At 37.1% G+C, this 14,644-nt stretch overlaps 1 protein-coding gene across 1 annotated transcript in view; it reads left to right on the top strand.

The window, feature by feature from the left end:
* PANK1 (pantothenate kinase 1) overlaps positions 1–13,741 on the top strand; it is a 53,257-nt gene extending 39,516 nt beyond the window's left edge. Inside the window, exons 4-7 of the mRNA XM_063102838.1 lie at positions 2,983–3,159; positions 3,649–3,772; positions 8,432–8,557; positions 12,663–13,741. Of these exons, the coding sequence (XP_062958908.1) occupies positions 2,983–3,159; positions 3,649–3,772; positions 8,432–8,557; positions 12,663–12,722 (487 nt within the window). The 3' untranslated portion in view covers positions 12,723–13,741. The remainder of the gene's footprint in view (positions 1–2,982; positions 3,160–3,648; positions 3,773–8,431; positions 8,558–12,662) is intronic.
* The last annotated feature ends 903 nt before the right edge of the window (positions 13,742–14,644 follow it).

Raw genomic sequence — 14,644 nt, 5'->3', positions numbered from 1 at the left:
AGAGATATTTACAGTTTTTTTGATTAACTCTTAACAATTTCATGAATAGCTGCTAAGGAGCTAATTGTGGGGTTTGGATTCTATTACACATGTAATAATGCCTATAAATTCCAGTTACTGGTTAAATGCCCATTAAAGACCAGTGTTCTGCAATCACCAACAAATCCTGTCTGCATGTCCACATGTCTCTCTTTGTTCAGTAGTTTGGGAAATGTGCTACAAGAGCCTGAAGGTTAATGGGGAGCCCTTTAGAGGCAGCTACAGGTAGGGAAGGGGAACGAAACATCAAGTCTGTGGGACTCCTGGTCGTTGTCCAACCAGAGTTGTTTTGACAGAGGTTTCTTTTGATCCAAGTTGGAAAACCTCTGACATAAACTATTGTGGTTAGTAGTGAACATCAGTCTGGGGAACACACTTTGGGAATCACTGAACTAAGCAAATGGCTTAAGCTTTAAGTTTTGGTGCTCCTCTTGTGAACTGATAGCTGTAACGCCAGGTTTTTTGTTATTGTATTATACCGTTTTCCCATTAAGCATTTTCATTTTTAAGAAGCCACATCATTACAGGATATCAGTTTTCTTTTAATAAACATGGTTTTAAACAGTTCGTTATGTGTAATTTTATTGCATCCCGGATTAGGTAGCAACATGTTTTTTTTTTCTAGTAACACAACTCCAATTTTATTACAGGAGTCAATGGAAAGAATAGTACTTTAAGCCAACAAAAGAATGTGTATTCTGTAAAAAGAAGAATGTAAAGAATTTTGAAACTTCAGTGAAAGAAGCAGTAAATCTCTCGTTGTTTTGGAATCTGTTTTAAGGGCATGAGCACTCAGTAATTACTTCTACTTCTCCCTAAAATCTCGCCCTATGATGTCGTTTCTTTGTTTTGTTTTGTTTTTTAATAATGTTAATATTCAGTGGCTTTTTCAAGCAGTATGTATTTGTCTCTGACATACTGAGGGTTTTACTGTCTGCTGAAATGAACAGATGTAGCTGATTGTGAGTGAGGAAGTCACTTGATTAAATAATGGTTAGCAGGTGAGGATATGAATAAAGTGCTGGGAGACTTGGCTGCTCTGTGACCGGGCATTCTTTCCTCCAGTCTGCAGTGTGCCAGCTGTGCAAACGCTTGCTCGCTTTCCCCATTCAGCTCCTATTCTTTATCTGGACTCACCTGTCATTTTCCAGTCATACAAGGAACTCACCCTTTTCACTTATACCAACACATCAGTTGATGAGTTACCTTCTTTCCAAGTCAGCCAGTGACTCTAGTTGCCTGCATTTGGACTAGGTGGTTAAATGCCTTGATTAATGCAAATACCTAATGTTCAAAGAAAGGTTATTAGTGAAGGTGAAAGGTATTTAGAAGCTAGAAATGTGAGCAAAGACATCTTTTTTTTTTTTTTTTTAAATATACAGGGATAAAACAAAACAAATCCATGTGGCACACAAACCAAATGTGTTCCTATTAAAACACAGTAGCTGTATAGGATAGGCTGAAACTGACAAGGTAGCATGATATGCCATATTAAATGAAAATAAAGGTAAACTTTCTTAGAGGAAATACAAAATTTTTGTTGTGACTGAGTTGTTAAGGTAGTAATGTACATGGAGCTCTTTGTTTCGCACCTACAGTTTGAGTAGCTATTGCTGGTGGTGCCTAGCTGTGTAATTTCAATCAAGTATGTATTTTCATAAGAATTAGAATTTAAGAATATTACCCACAGTTGCACTTCAGATGCAGTGTAAAGAACTATGTGCCTATCTACAAGCTGGTACATTCTTTTTAGTAGTTATTTACAGTAAATATTATTTACCCTAAATTTTATTTTTTCAATTTAAGTTTAAAATAACCTTAATACCAACTCGATTTTTTTCTTAGAATTAAAAGTTAGTGCCCAAACACAGATTGGGTTCCCAGAGCTAGCAGCTCTTTGGGGCTTTAGAACAGATTGAGGTGAGCAGCTCTCCTACATTTACTCTTTTACATAGTAAATAAAAAGTAAAACCTATGTCCACAACTTTAGGAATTAGTGCTGCTTCTCCAGCCAGGAGTTCACTGGTGGTAGCTTTTCTCTGAATCTGCTTTCTTTCCATCAGGTACTTTGATATTAATACACAACTGAATGTATTCTCAGCTATCATAATTCGTTTCTAATTTTATCTAAAAGGACTATTTTAGAGGAACTTTTCCCCAAACATTTGAAAGCTTTTAAAACATAGTTCAAGCATTGGAACCATTTTATGACCTTTGTTACTATTTTTTACTATTGGGTGGCAAGTAAAATATTAGTAACCTTTTCTAGTGTCTACTAGAACAACAATTCAATATCAGACAGATAAATGGTTTCTTTCTAGAAATTTCCCAGGAGGTTAAAAGATTATTTCTGCTTGAGAAGTAAGGTCAGGTGAGAGACAGCTAGCTTTTGGGCTGGCTACTCCTGGCACTCCTAGGTCAGTTTTGTCATCAGAGGGTTTGGCTCAGTGTTGTGAACAATGCTTTACACATACACAATTTCTTTTTCTAAGTGTTTGTATTCAGCTGAATATTGGGGTTTTTTTGTTTTGTTTTGCTTTTTTGTTTTTTTGATAGCAGCCATTTCTCTGATTATTTGCTGCTTTTTAGACCACCCAAATAGAAGAGGGCATGATTTGGCCTCATTTCATAAGTGGGAAGACTGAATGAACCACTTAGGTTAGTGGCTAGTTGAAGGTCTCACAACGGAAATCAGTGAGAGTCTTTCTCAAGTTTTGTTCTCAAATTTAGGGGCAAAGTTTTCCTTGATGTTCCTTTTCAGTCTCCGCCCTCTTTTTTTACCTGATCTACCCTAAAGCTCTTGCACCCCATTACTTTAATTCAAGTGCCCCTTTGTTTTTCTTCTGTTTTTATTAACCCATGTTTATAGTCTTAATGTAGTTGGGGACTTGGATGGGCATATCTTAAAGTAAAATTTAAAAATAAACCTTATTGTTCCTTCAGTCTTGGAGGTGGAACATTCCTAGGCCTATGTTGCTTGCTGACTGGTTGTGAGACCTTTGAAGAAGCTCTGGAAATGGCAGCTAAAGGCGACAGCACCAATGTTGATAAGCTGGTGAAGGACATTTACGGAGGAGACTATGAACGATTTGGCCTTCAAGGATCTGCTGTAGCATCAAGGTAGAGACTTAAGTAGCTAGGAGCAGTAGTGATTCAACACAAGGCAGCCTCTCCACCCTGGCCATTCATTTGGTTATTTTTAAAAATGTCAACCAGCCTGGTGCATATATCTATTACAGCAGAGCTCAGACTTGATCTCCTGCCCTAAACACTGAGATGTTTAGCTATTGATGATTGTGCTTAAAATAAGGCAACTTTGAAAGAAGGTTCTGGAAAACTGCAACAATTTCCCCTGTTTCATTCTTGTCCAGATATCTAGAGGCATGAAAAATTTCGCCCCCATGAATAGTTATGCTACTTTGTCCCTGTTAAGAAAAGGACAACCAGCCATTCATACAGTAATACTGTCTGCTTATAAACCATGGTAGCAAAATCAGGTCATTTGAGTTTGAACAGAGTTATTCATAGAGCTTTCCACATTACCTTGGTGGAAGTATGGGCCCTGCCTGAGGATGATTTTGAACACTCTCGCTAATATTTCCAACATAGCTTTGGCAACATGATGAGTAAAGAAAAGCGAGATTCCATCAGCAAGGAAGACCTCGCCCGGGCCACATTGGTCACCATCACCAACAACATTGGCTCCATTGCTCGAATGTGTGCGTTGAATGAGGTAAGGCCTTGCTTAAACCAAGCTGCATGTCATTCATACGCATTATCAGTGGCAGTGTAATAACTGTTGACTCTTACAAAACTACCTATCCTTGGGAAACCTGCCCTTTAGTGTAGTCACACCTTGTAGAACCAGAAGGGTATATGTGTATGCTGGGGGAGGGGGAGGAGTAAGTAGGTACTGAATGATAAATAGCAAACGCTAAACCATTCAACTATGGAAACATGGTAAAATTACAGCCCATGTCATAGCTTCTGTAGCCATCATTATTGCCATGTGCTTACTGAAATGTGAGGAAAATTTCTGAGCATCCTTGCAAATAATTGCAGGTAAAATAGCTCCACTTGCAATATTCGATATTCTCTCTGCTTTCAGCTTCTTTACAGTGTTGCCTTGTGGCATGGAGTTCAAGCAGCATTGTACAGGGCTATCAAAGCACAGAGAGCTTGCTGCAGCTGAGGCCAGGCCAGAGCCCCAGGCACAAGAAGGGGTGGAGCTGACACACAAAGCTTTCTTCATATGTTTTAAAACATTGCAAAATTCTTTTGGAAAAATTGGAACCCTTTTTTGAAATACAAGATGTGTAAAGTAGAACAACTTTCTTCTCACTAAGGTGTGTTAGGAAAACAAAGAGAAGCTAGGGTATGGAACAGGTAATAGAAGTATTAAAGAACCAGAGTAGCATCAGTAATGGAGTTTTAAAAAATATAATTTTTAATAGAAATATGACACACGGAAGAAGGCTCAAATCATAAGTATACAGCATAATGAATTTTCAAACACACTCACCCCCGCCCCCTACACCTGTATAGCCACCAATCAGCTCAAGAAATAGAACATTATGGATACTCAGAAGCCCCTGCAAGCCCCTTCCCAGCTGAATAGTGGAGTGTTAGGGTATGTGGGTTTTATCCCTGCCTTTCAACTCTGGAGTTACAAAAGAGACACCTTCCTTTCACAGCATTGAATAGTGTATGTTAGATGCCTGTGGATCAGGGTCGTAACTTTTTGCAAGTCTCCAGTTCAAATGGAGTTTAAATGGAAGGCTGATATTCAGATAAAACGGTTTTCTAGAGATGTGCCTTTTCAAAGTCCACTTCAGTCATGGGACTGATTATAACAGAGGGTTTATTTTTTGACCTTTAAAGCGTGTTTTTCCAAACTAGACCAAACAAGCCTTAAGACTAGTATGTGTGCAGTTGCCTGTACTCATGGGCTCTCAAAGGTCAGTTAAATGGTAACATCCCTTGCCCCCTAGAGCAATAGGTGACCTTTCCCCTGCTTTCCACACACCTGGAGTCTGCCTTGCACTTCTGACTGGAGTGAACCAACAGGTCTTTTAACAGGTATCATAATCCCTTTGCGGGAGGGCAACTATTTTTTACTTTTGATTTCAGTGCCAGTGCCATTTATTGTTGGAGTGCTTATCTGAAAATGTAGCCATGTTATACACTAGTTTGAGTAACTAGTTTAGATTTTCCATGGAGTTGAATGAATGAAGGGAATCACTGGTCCCCTAGGCTCCGTCAGAGGGCGTCTAGACAGCACAGGCTCCCAGGGGACACCAGTGATGGCAGCAGTGTGTTTCCCTTTGAATTTTCTTATTCATATTTTTGAATAGATAATATAAGCACATAATGTAGAGCTCTGAAGACACCAGAAGGGTATACAGGGAAGTGAGTCACCATTTCCACCTCTGGCCCTCAATGTTAACCTCACTAGAGGCAGCATTGTTTTTAAATTTTTTTTGTTTTTATCCTGTATTGTATGTAATACAGAATAAATATATCCTTCCAAAGGTAAGATAGCAAACTCTACATAACATTCTTTTTTTAAATTACAGCTTTATTGAGATATAATCACATACCATGCAATTCACCCTTGACATAATATTATTCTACATCTTGCTTTGTTTATCAAATATTATGAAAATTGGTAAACAATACATAAAGGAGAGAGAACAATATAAAGAACCTCTATGTATTCATCAACCCAGACTCCACAGTTATGAAGACTCCATCACACATGCTTTAAATCTATCTGTTTTCTTCTTTCTCCTCCCCTGGTCCTCTCTCCTTCTCCTTCTGTCTCTTTTTTGCTAAAATATTAGAAAGCAAATTCCAGACATTATATCAGTCTACCCTACATATTTTAATATGCACCTCTGAAAATATTGCCTCTTGCTTTTTTACATAGTAACATATCTTAAGATTGCTCATATTAGTATATTTTAAATTGCTTCATTTTAATGACAATATAACATCCTAACATGTAGATATGTTGTTATTGATTTCATCAATTTTCTAATGATACTTAAGTTTTTCTAGTCATTTGGTATTATTAAAATCTGCGGTATATTTAAGATAGTACACACATTCATACATTGTTTTGCGTACATGTGAGTATATCTGTAGGATAAATTTCTAGAAGGGAAATTGCTGAATGAAAGGATATGTTGATTGTAATTTTGACAAATATAAAATTACCTCCATAAAAGTGGCTCTAATTTGTATTCTCACCGAAACAGTTATAAGAGTACAAATTTCTCCACAGAACATTTTCAAACTTTTTGACCTTTTCCCATCTAATAGGTAAAAAATGGTACCTTATTTTGGGATTAATTTGCATTTTTCTTATTATAAGTGAGATTAAGCATTTTTCATGTATTTAATAGCCATTAGAATTTCCCCTTTTGTGCACAGGTGGACAATCTGTTTGCTCACCCATTTCTCTATTGATAGACTGTTTGATTTTTGGGGTTTTTTTTGTTTGTTTTTTGTTTTTGAGTTATAGGAACTCTATTAATTAGGTAATGAATCTATTTTACATGATATGTACTGAAAATATTTTTTATTTATTGCTTCCCATTTGGATTTGTTTGTGGTGTTGCTTTTCCTCTGAATAAATGTTTGTTTGTTTGTTTTTGACCTGTAAGGGGATCGCAATCCTCCGCACGGTGTGGTCAGCACCACGCTCAGCCAGTGAGTGCACCGGCCATCCCTATGTAGGATCCTAACCCGCAGCCTCAGCGCTACCAGTGCCGCTCTCTCCCGAGTGAGCCACGGGGCCAGCCCAATAAATGTTTGATTTTAAAAATAAATATATCAATCTTTTTTAATGGATTCTGAGTGTTATACCTTTTCTACTTCAACATTGTTTTTATTTATTTATTTTTTTATAAAGATGACTGGTAAGGGGACCTTAACACCAACTTGGTGTTGTTAGCACCAGGCTCTCCCAATTGAGCTAACCGGCCATCCCTATATGGGATCCGAACCCGTGGCCTTGGTGTTATCAGCACCACACTCTCCCGAGTGAGCCACGGGCCAGCCCTTCAACATATTTTTAAAAAGAATTCTCTCATGTTTTCCTCCGGTCTGTTTTTCTTTTTTCTTTTTCTTTCTTTTTTTTTTTTTTTTCTTTAACATTTACACTTTTGACCCCTTTGGAATTTATTTGAAGCACAGGGTACTAATCAGCTTTTAATGCCACTTCTACTCCTTCCAGATTTCTACCAGGGTAATGCAGGACTCGGCTTTCAGCAAGTCCTACCTTGGGCTTCCTTGTTTTGCGAGAAAGGATGAACTCCTAAGTTTAATTACATTCCTCTTTAATCTGAGTTTCTTACTTTTTCTCGCACCTCTTAGTCTGGGCAGTTTGTAGCTAAAGGTTTTTTTTTTTTTTTTTTAATGAAAACTTATTAAAACCGCTTCCCACCCCCTCACCCATGGAAATTTTTCAGTGGTTAATGGGTTCATAAACATGCATTGTTAAAACTTGAGACATTTAAAAGGTGATGTTCCCAGACCCTGATTACTCTTGATAGACCAAGCAGAAAATAATGGCAGCTTCAGAGACTCTCTTGCCTTTCATGAGTGACCATAGCAACTGGCTTTGTGAGTGGGTGAGCAACTTCTGCTGAGTAGACAGGCTGAGCTCAGTTTTAAGCTTAAGAAGTATCGGGGGAGTGAGAAGAGCTGCGAGTGCACTAGAGCTGGAAGTTTACAGGATTTGGAGCATGTCTGCACGGACAGGAGAGAAGAGGCGTGTTCAGAAGTGTGTGTTCAGAATGCACACCTACATCAATGATGACAAAAATATAAATGTATTTTTTGTTACCATATTTTAACTCATTTTGTTGACCAAACAGGATATTCCACCATATATCCTGAGAGCAGAGACTGAGTATTGTTTCTTTTTTGTATCCGAGTGTCCAGCACAGAGCAAGCTGAATAGATGAATAAACCATATCATAGTCATTTTTTTGTGAGTTGGTTATAATAGTATTTTATATTTGGAAGTTTGGGGGATTGAGGGAATGCACAAAGACATTCAGCTAAACTTGAACTCCAGTTACAATTTCATATTATATATGTGCTGGGAGCTGAATTTTATGTCAGACATAAAGCAATCTGACATAACACCTGCAAATAAGCCCAGTATCAGTTTCTGTCTTGCCCAACTAAAGTCTTACCCTCCTGTTTTTGTGGGATGCATTATGAGATTTGTTCAACTTCATTTTGGAAGTGCTGAAATAGTTCCACTAAAAAATAATACACTCTGCAAGGTTCTATATAGTGATATACAGGACATTGGGTGTTTGCTAAATGCTATTTCTATGGCATGACTCAATTGTTTTTCTTTAACTTTTTTTTTCAGAATATTGACAGAGTTGTGTTTGTTGGGAATTTTCTCAGAATCAATATGGTCTCCATGAAGCTGCTAGCATATGCCATGGATTTTTGGTCCAAAGGACAGCTAAAAGCTCTGTTTTTGGAACATGAGGTAGGTTGAGCTTACACAGACTTAATCGTCCTATGTAGACTATATTTTGGTTTATCTAACATGAGTGATCTCAGTTTTAAAATGGGTCGAGTAGAAAAGTTGCCATTTAAACTTTGCATTTATGAAAGTGTAAGAAAGAACTACAGTATATATATAAAATGGAAGCCCTCTTATCCAACAATCGAGACTGATAGTTGGTTAATCAAAAATAAAGTCACTGGGAATGTAAGTTAGTACAACCATTATGGAAAACCGTGTGGAGGTTCCTCAAAAAACTAAAAGTAGAACTACCATATGTTCCAGCTATCTCCCTGCTGGTCTTTACCTAAAGGAAAGAAAATTACCACACTGAAGAGAAATCTGCACTCTCATGTTTGTTGCAGCACATGATAGCCACATTATGGAGTCAACCTAAGTGTCCATCAACAGATGAATGGTTAAGAAAATGTGGTATATATACACAATGGATACTATTCAGCCTTTAAAAAGAAAGAAATTCTATCATTTGGAACAACATGGATGGAATTGGAGAACATTATGCTAAGTGAAATAAGTCAAACAGAAAGACAAATACCACAAGTTCTCACCGATGTGGAGTCAAAAACAATTGAACTCATAGAAGCAGAGAGTAGAATGGTGGTTACAGAGGCTGGGGTGGGGGGAGGGGGAGATGATTCTCAAAGTGTGCAAAACCTCAGGTAGGAGAACACTTTTTTTGAGATCTATTGCACAGCATCATGAATATAGTCAATAATAGTGTCCTGTACATTTCAAAATTAAGAGAATAAATTTCAAATATTCTCACCACAGTGATGGTATTTGAGGTGGATATATTAATTAGTTTGATTTAATTATTCCACATTATATTCATAAATCATAACATCACTTTATTCCATAAACAATTATAAATTGCCAGTTTACAATAAAATTTTTAAATTTTTTTTCAAAAGTCCATTAAAATGGTTAATTATTAAAAAATAACTCTTTAACCATTTTAACTTATAATGCATAAATGTGCATTTATTCACCAATCTTCTGATGGAGGACCAAAGCCTATTTTTGAACATGGTGTCTGCTGATTGGAGTGCTATAGTTTCATAATCTACAAATATTATTATGCATCTTCTTTGATTTACAGTTTGTTTTCTTAAAGTGAATCAAGAAATTAAAGATACTTATGAGACAATTTGGTTGCAAAATCCTTCTAGATTTGTCCCTCAGTCTTTCATGTTGTTGCATCCACCTAAGTAGGGAGCGATGGTTTGTGACTACCCTTTTCAGTCTTTTTCAAGAGTTGAACTGAATTTTCACAGAACAGACCACCATGTCACAGACTTTTTATTGGTTTAGGTAGTATGTAATAAAACTAAATTATTACATTAACAATAAAACTGTCATAAATAATTTCGAGAATAAATACAGCTAACTTTTGGCAAGTAAACAATTCAGCTGGTGAGAACAGAAGTGCTTGAGCTAGTTAGAGTAGCCCATTAGCCTTGAGAGGTCGGCGTGCCTGGCCAGTGGTGAACCCGTTTACTGAGGAAATGAAGAGTGTCAGTCCACAGAGTCCGTTATGTGGAGTTTCTGTCATAACATAAGTCAAGGATTCTAAGAGTGAGTGGGAGAACCTCCTCTCTTCTCCCACCTCCTCTGTCACCACCTTTAAAAATCAGTGCTGTAGAGAGCTACTATTTATCATAGGACGTACCTAATCTCTTGAGCATGTTACCATAGAAAAACATTGAGAGAACCAGTATTGTAAATTTCAATTGTAATGAATGACTACTGTGACATTTCTCTCATTTCCAAACTGAATTATTTATTTGAGAAGTTACCAATGCATTTAGAAGTTATTTAGAGCTCTTGCTGCCCATATTTTGTTTTATTAAAGCAGTAAGAACTTAAATACTAAATAGTTAAGGCCCAATGAAGAAATTAATACTGAAGAAAGCATTTTTTTTTTTTTTTTTTTTTTTTTTAATCAGGCTTAAGGCATGAAATGATATAGCCTTTTTTGGGTGAGGAGGAATGATGTCCCAGAACCTTCACTCCCTCTCCCCCAACCAGAGCAGCTCCCTTTTAAATCTGCTTATTTATGGATTTTCTGTGTAAAGTTTTGTTTGAAAAAGAAAACGTATCTTAGCTTTAAAAAAGTAAATAAAAAGAAAACCTCTGCTAGTTCAGATAGAGTTGCCATATTTAACATTAAAAAATACAGGATGCTTGGTCATCTTCTCTGGCATTTATCTGTATTTTATCTGGCAACCTTAAGTCAGGATCGATCCTCTTGGTCTAATGCAGAGAATAAAACCTGGAAGCTGTCAAGGATGGCAAGTTATCAATAAGATCACACAGTTAGTAGTTGGTGGTAAGACAATAAAATCCAACATTTTGGGCAAACTCACCTCTGAATGTAAAAATGTAGTCACCTGTACCACTTTGTACAATGTAAGCCCCTTTTGGCTATGGTTTTGGTTTGTTACTACATATCACAACTCAGTCTTTATGGCCAGTGAAAGTGGAGCATTCTTATAACCCCTTGAAGGTGTCACTCAGAAAATTCTCTGCATTCTTAAGTTCACTCTGTCTTAGGCAGGTCTTACCAGAGAATGCAACAGAGAGAATTTTGGGGAGGCACTGGTTTGGTGGTCACCTGCCCTGGCCTTAAGAGTCCTCACTTACTTAATTTCTCCTTTAGTCAACTAATAATACTGAGCATCTCCTGAGAGAAGTAATCTAGCCAAGCAGTTAAGAGCACAGCCTTTCACTGACCATGAGATCTTAGACACTGATTCTACTCCATATCTGATTTAGCATTTGTAGAATGGGGCAATAACATTTGTCTCTTAGAGTTACAGAGATGAGTAAATGAGTAAGTCCATGTAAAATGCTTAGAACAAATTTTAGCATATAATGAGGTTTTAATAAATGTTAGCTGGCAGCAACAGCAACAAAAATCCCACACATTCACACCTATTTCTGCAGTAAATAACTGTTGTCAGGCAAATACCAGAGGAATACAGTCTCCTGCCTTTTGGAAACAAGTCACTATGGACTGAATATCTGTTTCCCCCCCAAATTCATATGTTGAAATCCTAATCCCCAAGGTGATGGTATTAGGAGGTGGGGCCTTTTGGAGGTGATTAGGTCATGAGGGCTTGGTGTCCTTATGAAAGAGGCACAAAGGAGCTCCCTTGCCCCTTCTGCCATGTGGGGTTGCTGTGAGAAGACAGCCATCTGTAAGGAACAGGCCCTACATAGACACCTTGATCTCAGACTTCCCAACCTCCCGAACTGGGAGAAATAAATTTCTATCGTTTATAAGCCATCCAGCCTATAGCACTTTGTTATATATGGCAGCCTAAGACACAGGTTCTCTAAAAATTTCTGGTTTTTCGTTCCTTTCATTTTTACAGAAACGTGGGTTTTTATTTTACACACGGGCAATGTGAGGCTCAGGCTCATTTAAGTACCTTCCCACGACCTACTGAGGGAAGTTTAGGGTATTCTCCCATGAGGTACAGCTTTTTTTTTTTTTAAAGATGATTGGTAAGGGGATCTTAACCCTTGGCTTGGTGTTGTCAGCACCACACTCACCCAGTGAGCTAACCGGCCATCCCTATATGGGATCCAAACCCATGGCCTTCGTGTTATCAACACCACACTCTCCCGAGTGAGCCACAGGCCGGCCCATGAGGTACCGCTTTGAAGTCAAAGAGATTTGGTGTTAGGCCCATGATCCTGAAAGGGTAATTTACTTTATTACCTTCCAGTTCTCATCTGTGAAAAAATAATATGAACTTCGCCATGGCAAAGATTAAAACAAAAGTTATAATACTGTTACCCAGCACTTAGCACAAGCTGTGTGTCAGACTATTCTAAGCACTTTACATATGTTAACCTATTTAATATATACAAACAAGTAGTTGTTCAATAAATTATGGTTGTTATTATTCCACCATGTTTCATGGCAGAGAGTTCAGGTTTTAATTTTCTCTTTTATCAATAACATTATGGGAGTGGCATTCCTAGAACTATTAAAAATGATAAGTATTTGGCTAAGGTTCAGAGATAATCACACAGAAGTTTTCCATTGTTTTTGTAGGGTTATTTTGGAGCTGTTGGGGCACTGTTGGAACTGTTCAAAATGACTGATGACCAGTAGAGATGACAGTGGAAAGAACAGCCTCCTGTGAAGACACAACTGAAAATTGCTGCTGGAGAAGGTGAAAGTCACTGTGGGACGGAAGCCAAGCCATTATGACAGATGAACCTGCTGGATTTGTAAATAACTTAAAATCCTTCTAGCTGATCTTTTACTCCTAGGTTTTGAGCTTATGATTCAAAATAGGGAATATAAGAATTTTTTCTGTATATTGTATTTTTTAAAAAAAATTTGTGCAGCGTGGCCAAACCTACCATTTTTATGCATTAACTTTGAAAAGTTGTACGATGTTTAAGGAGGACCTAAAATGTAAGCGCTGTTCATTTTTCTTCTGGGGTTTACTGATCGGTGTGGTAATTTTAACTTCATTTAGTAATTACTCTAGGAGATTTTACCTTTACTTATATTTTTCATGACGTTTCATGATTTGCTGTTGGTTTCAAATGAAACTACAAATCTGGCATGTGTTACTGTGAACACTTTTTTGTTTGTTTACCCTTTTTTGTCTTGTTTTTTCTGTTTGAATGTCTTATGAAAAAAGAGAGTCCTTTCCCTTGTTTCTGTCCTCTGATGATCTCTGTCCCCCACCCATCACCTTTCTTTAATTGTTCATATCAATCAAGGTGCTGATCAACTCAATACAAAGTTAAGCATGAGATCTAAAGCTCTCAAAAGTGCCCATGGAAAGAAAACTCTGAAAGTGATAAGAAATTCAGTGAGTCAGGCAAAAGTTGAAAATTATAGGCAATTTCGTCTTATTCCTTATAAATATAATGTTTTGTTGGTTTTATTTTATGCTAGGTTATATTAAGTTGAAATATACTATGATGAAATGTCCTCATCCATGCACAACATATAAATGTCAGCAAATCTTTGTGCAAGAAGTTTGGAACTTATTGGGGAAAGTCTCCCAGTAGATTAACTGTTCATATCAGAAGATTTATGAGAAGTCATGGGTTGAGGTGTCAGGTAGTGATATCTATTTATTTTGTACATGTATGTATCTAGGAGCTTTGTAACAAGACATCTTAAATAATAATGTTAACATTTTTTCATTTTTAATATTTTAAACTGTATTTCGATCCCAGTTTCTAAAATTAAAAAACAATTTACAATACCAATCTATATATAGTTTTTTTCTGTTTGAAAGACTCCATTAAGACTGATGGCAAACTTTAAAATGAGGGTCTTATATGAATGTTGGAACACATGAGATCTAATAGTCTTTTGGATTGAGTGTATTGTTGAAAAAGGATTTTTGAAGGGCAGTACAATTGTTCCATGATGAATCTTTCCTTCTCTGCCTTCTGAGCACCATCTCTAATTTCCATATCTTCAAGTCTTGAAGAAATTGATGCTAATTGAGGAATTCACTTGTCTGGTTGAAATAAAGCCCGTTTCTGTTGTGATGTTTTCAGTGTACATGTTATTTTTATTTCTTAATCCTCATGTTCATATTATATGCTTTGTACCATAAAATGACTATGTGTTGTGTTTTTGCTACTCTACATTTCATAATTTGAGGCTTTTCCGTGAGTGTGGTAAGGTCCAAAACACTATGTCTCCCCCCCCCCTTTTATTTTGGCAGCTGGCGGGTACGGGGATCCGAACCCAGGACCTTGGTGTTACAACACTGCACTCTAAACAGCTGAACTAACCATCCAACACAAACACTGTGTTTTTTGAAGCTGCAGCCCTATGCAGGGATTTTTTAAAAATAGCTTTATTGTTCTACACAACTGACTCTTTAATACCAAAGTATCACTGCTATATTTGGTAATTCTGAAGGACCTTCAAAATTTGGCCATCACAAATGCATTTTTTCAACTTCCACCTGGCTTTAAAAAAATTCAAGCAATTAAGATGTTCTGGGAAAAAGATAAGTTAAAAACCTACGTGTTATCTATAATTAGTGCCTTTTG

This window comes from Cynocephalus volans, chromosome 7 (assembly GCF_027409185.1).
Source record: "Cynocephalus volans isolate mCynVol1 chromosome 7, mCynVol1.pri, whole genome shotgun sequence".
Taxonomy (NCBI): Eukaryota; Metazoa; Chordata; class Mammalia; order Dermoptera; family Cynocephalidae; genus Cynocephalus; species Cynocephalus volans.
Note: the sequence above shows the minus strand (reverse complement) of the source record. Positions and strands in the feature narration are given on the sequence as shown.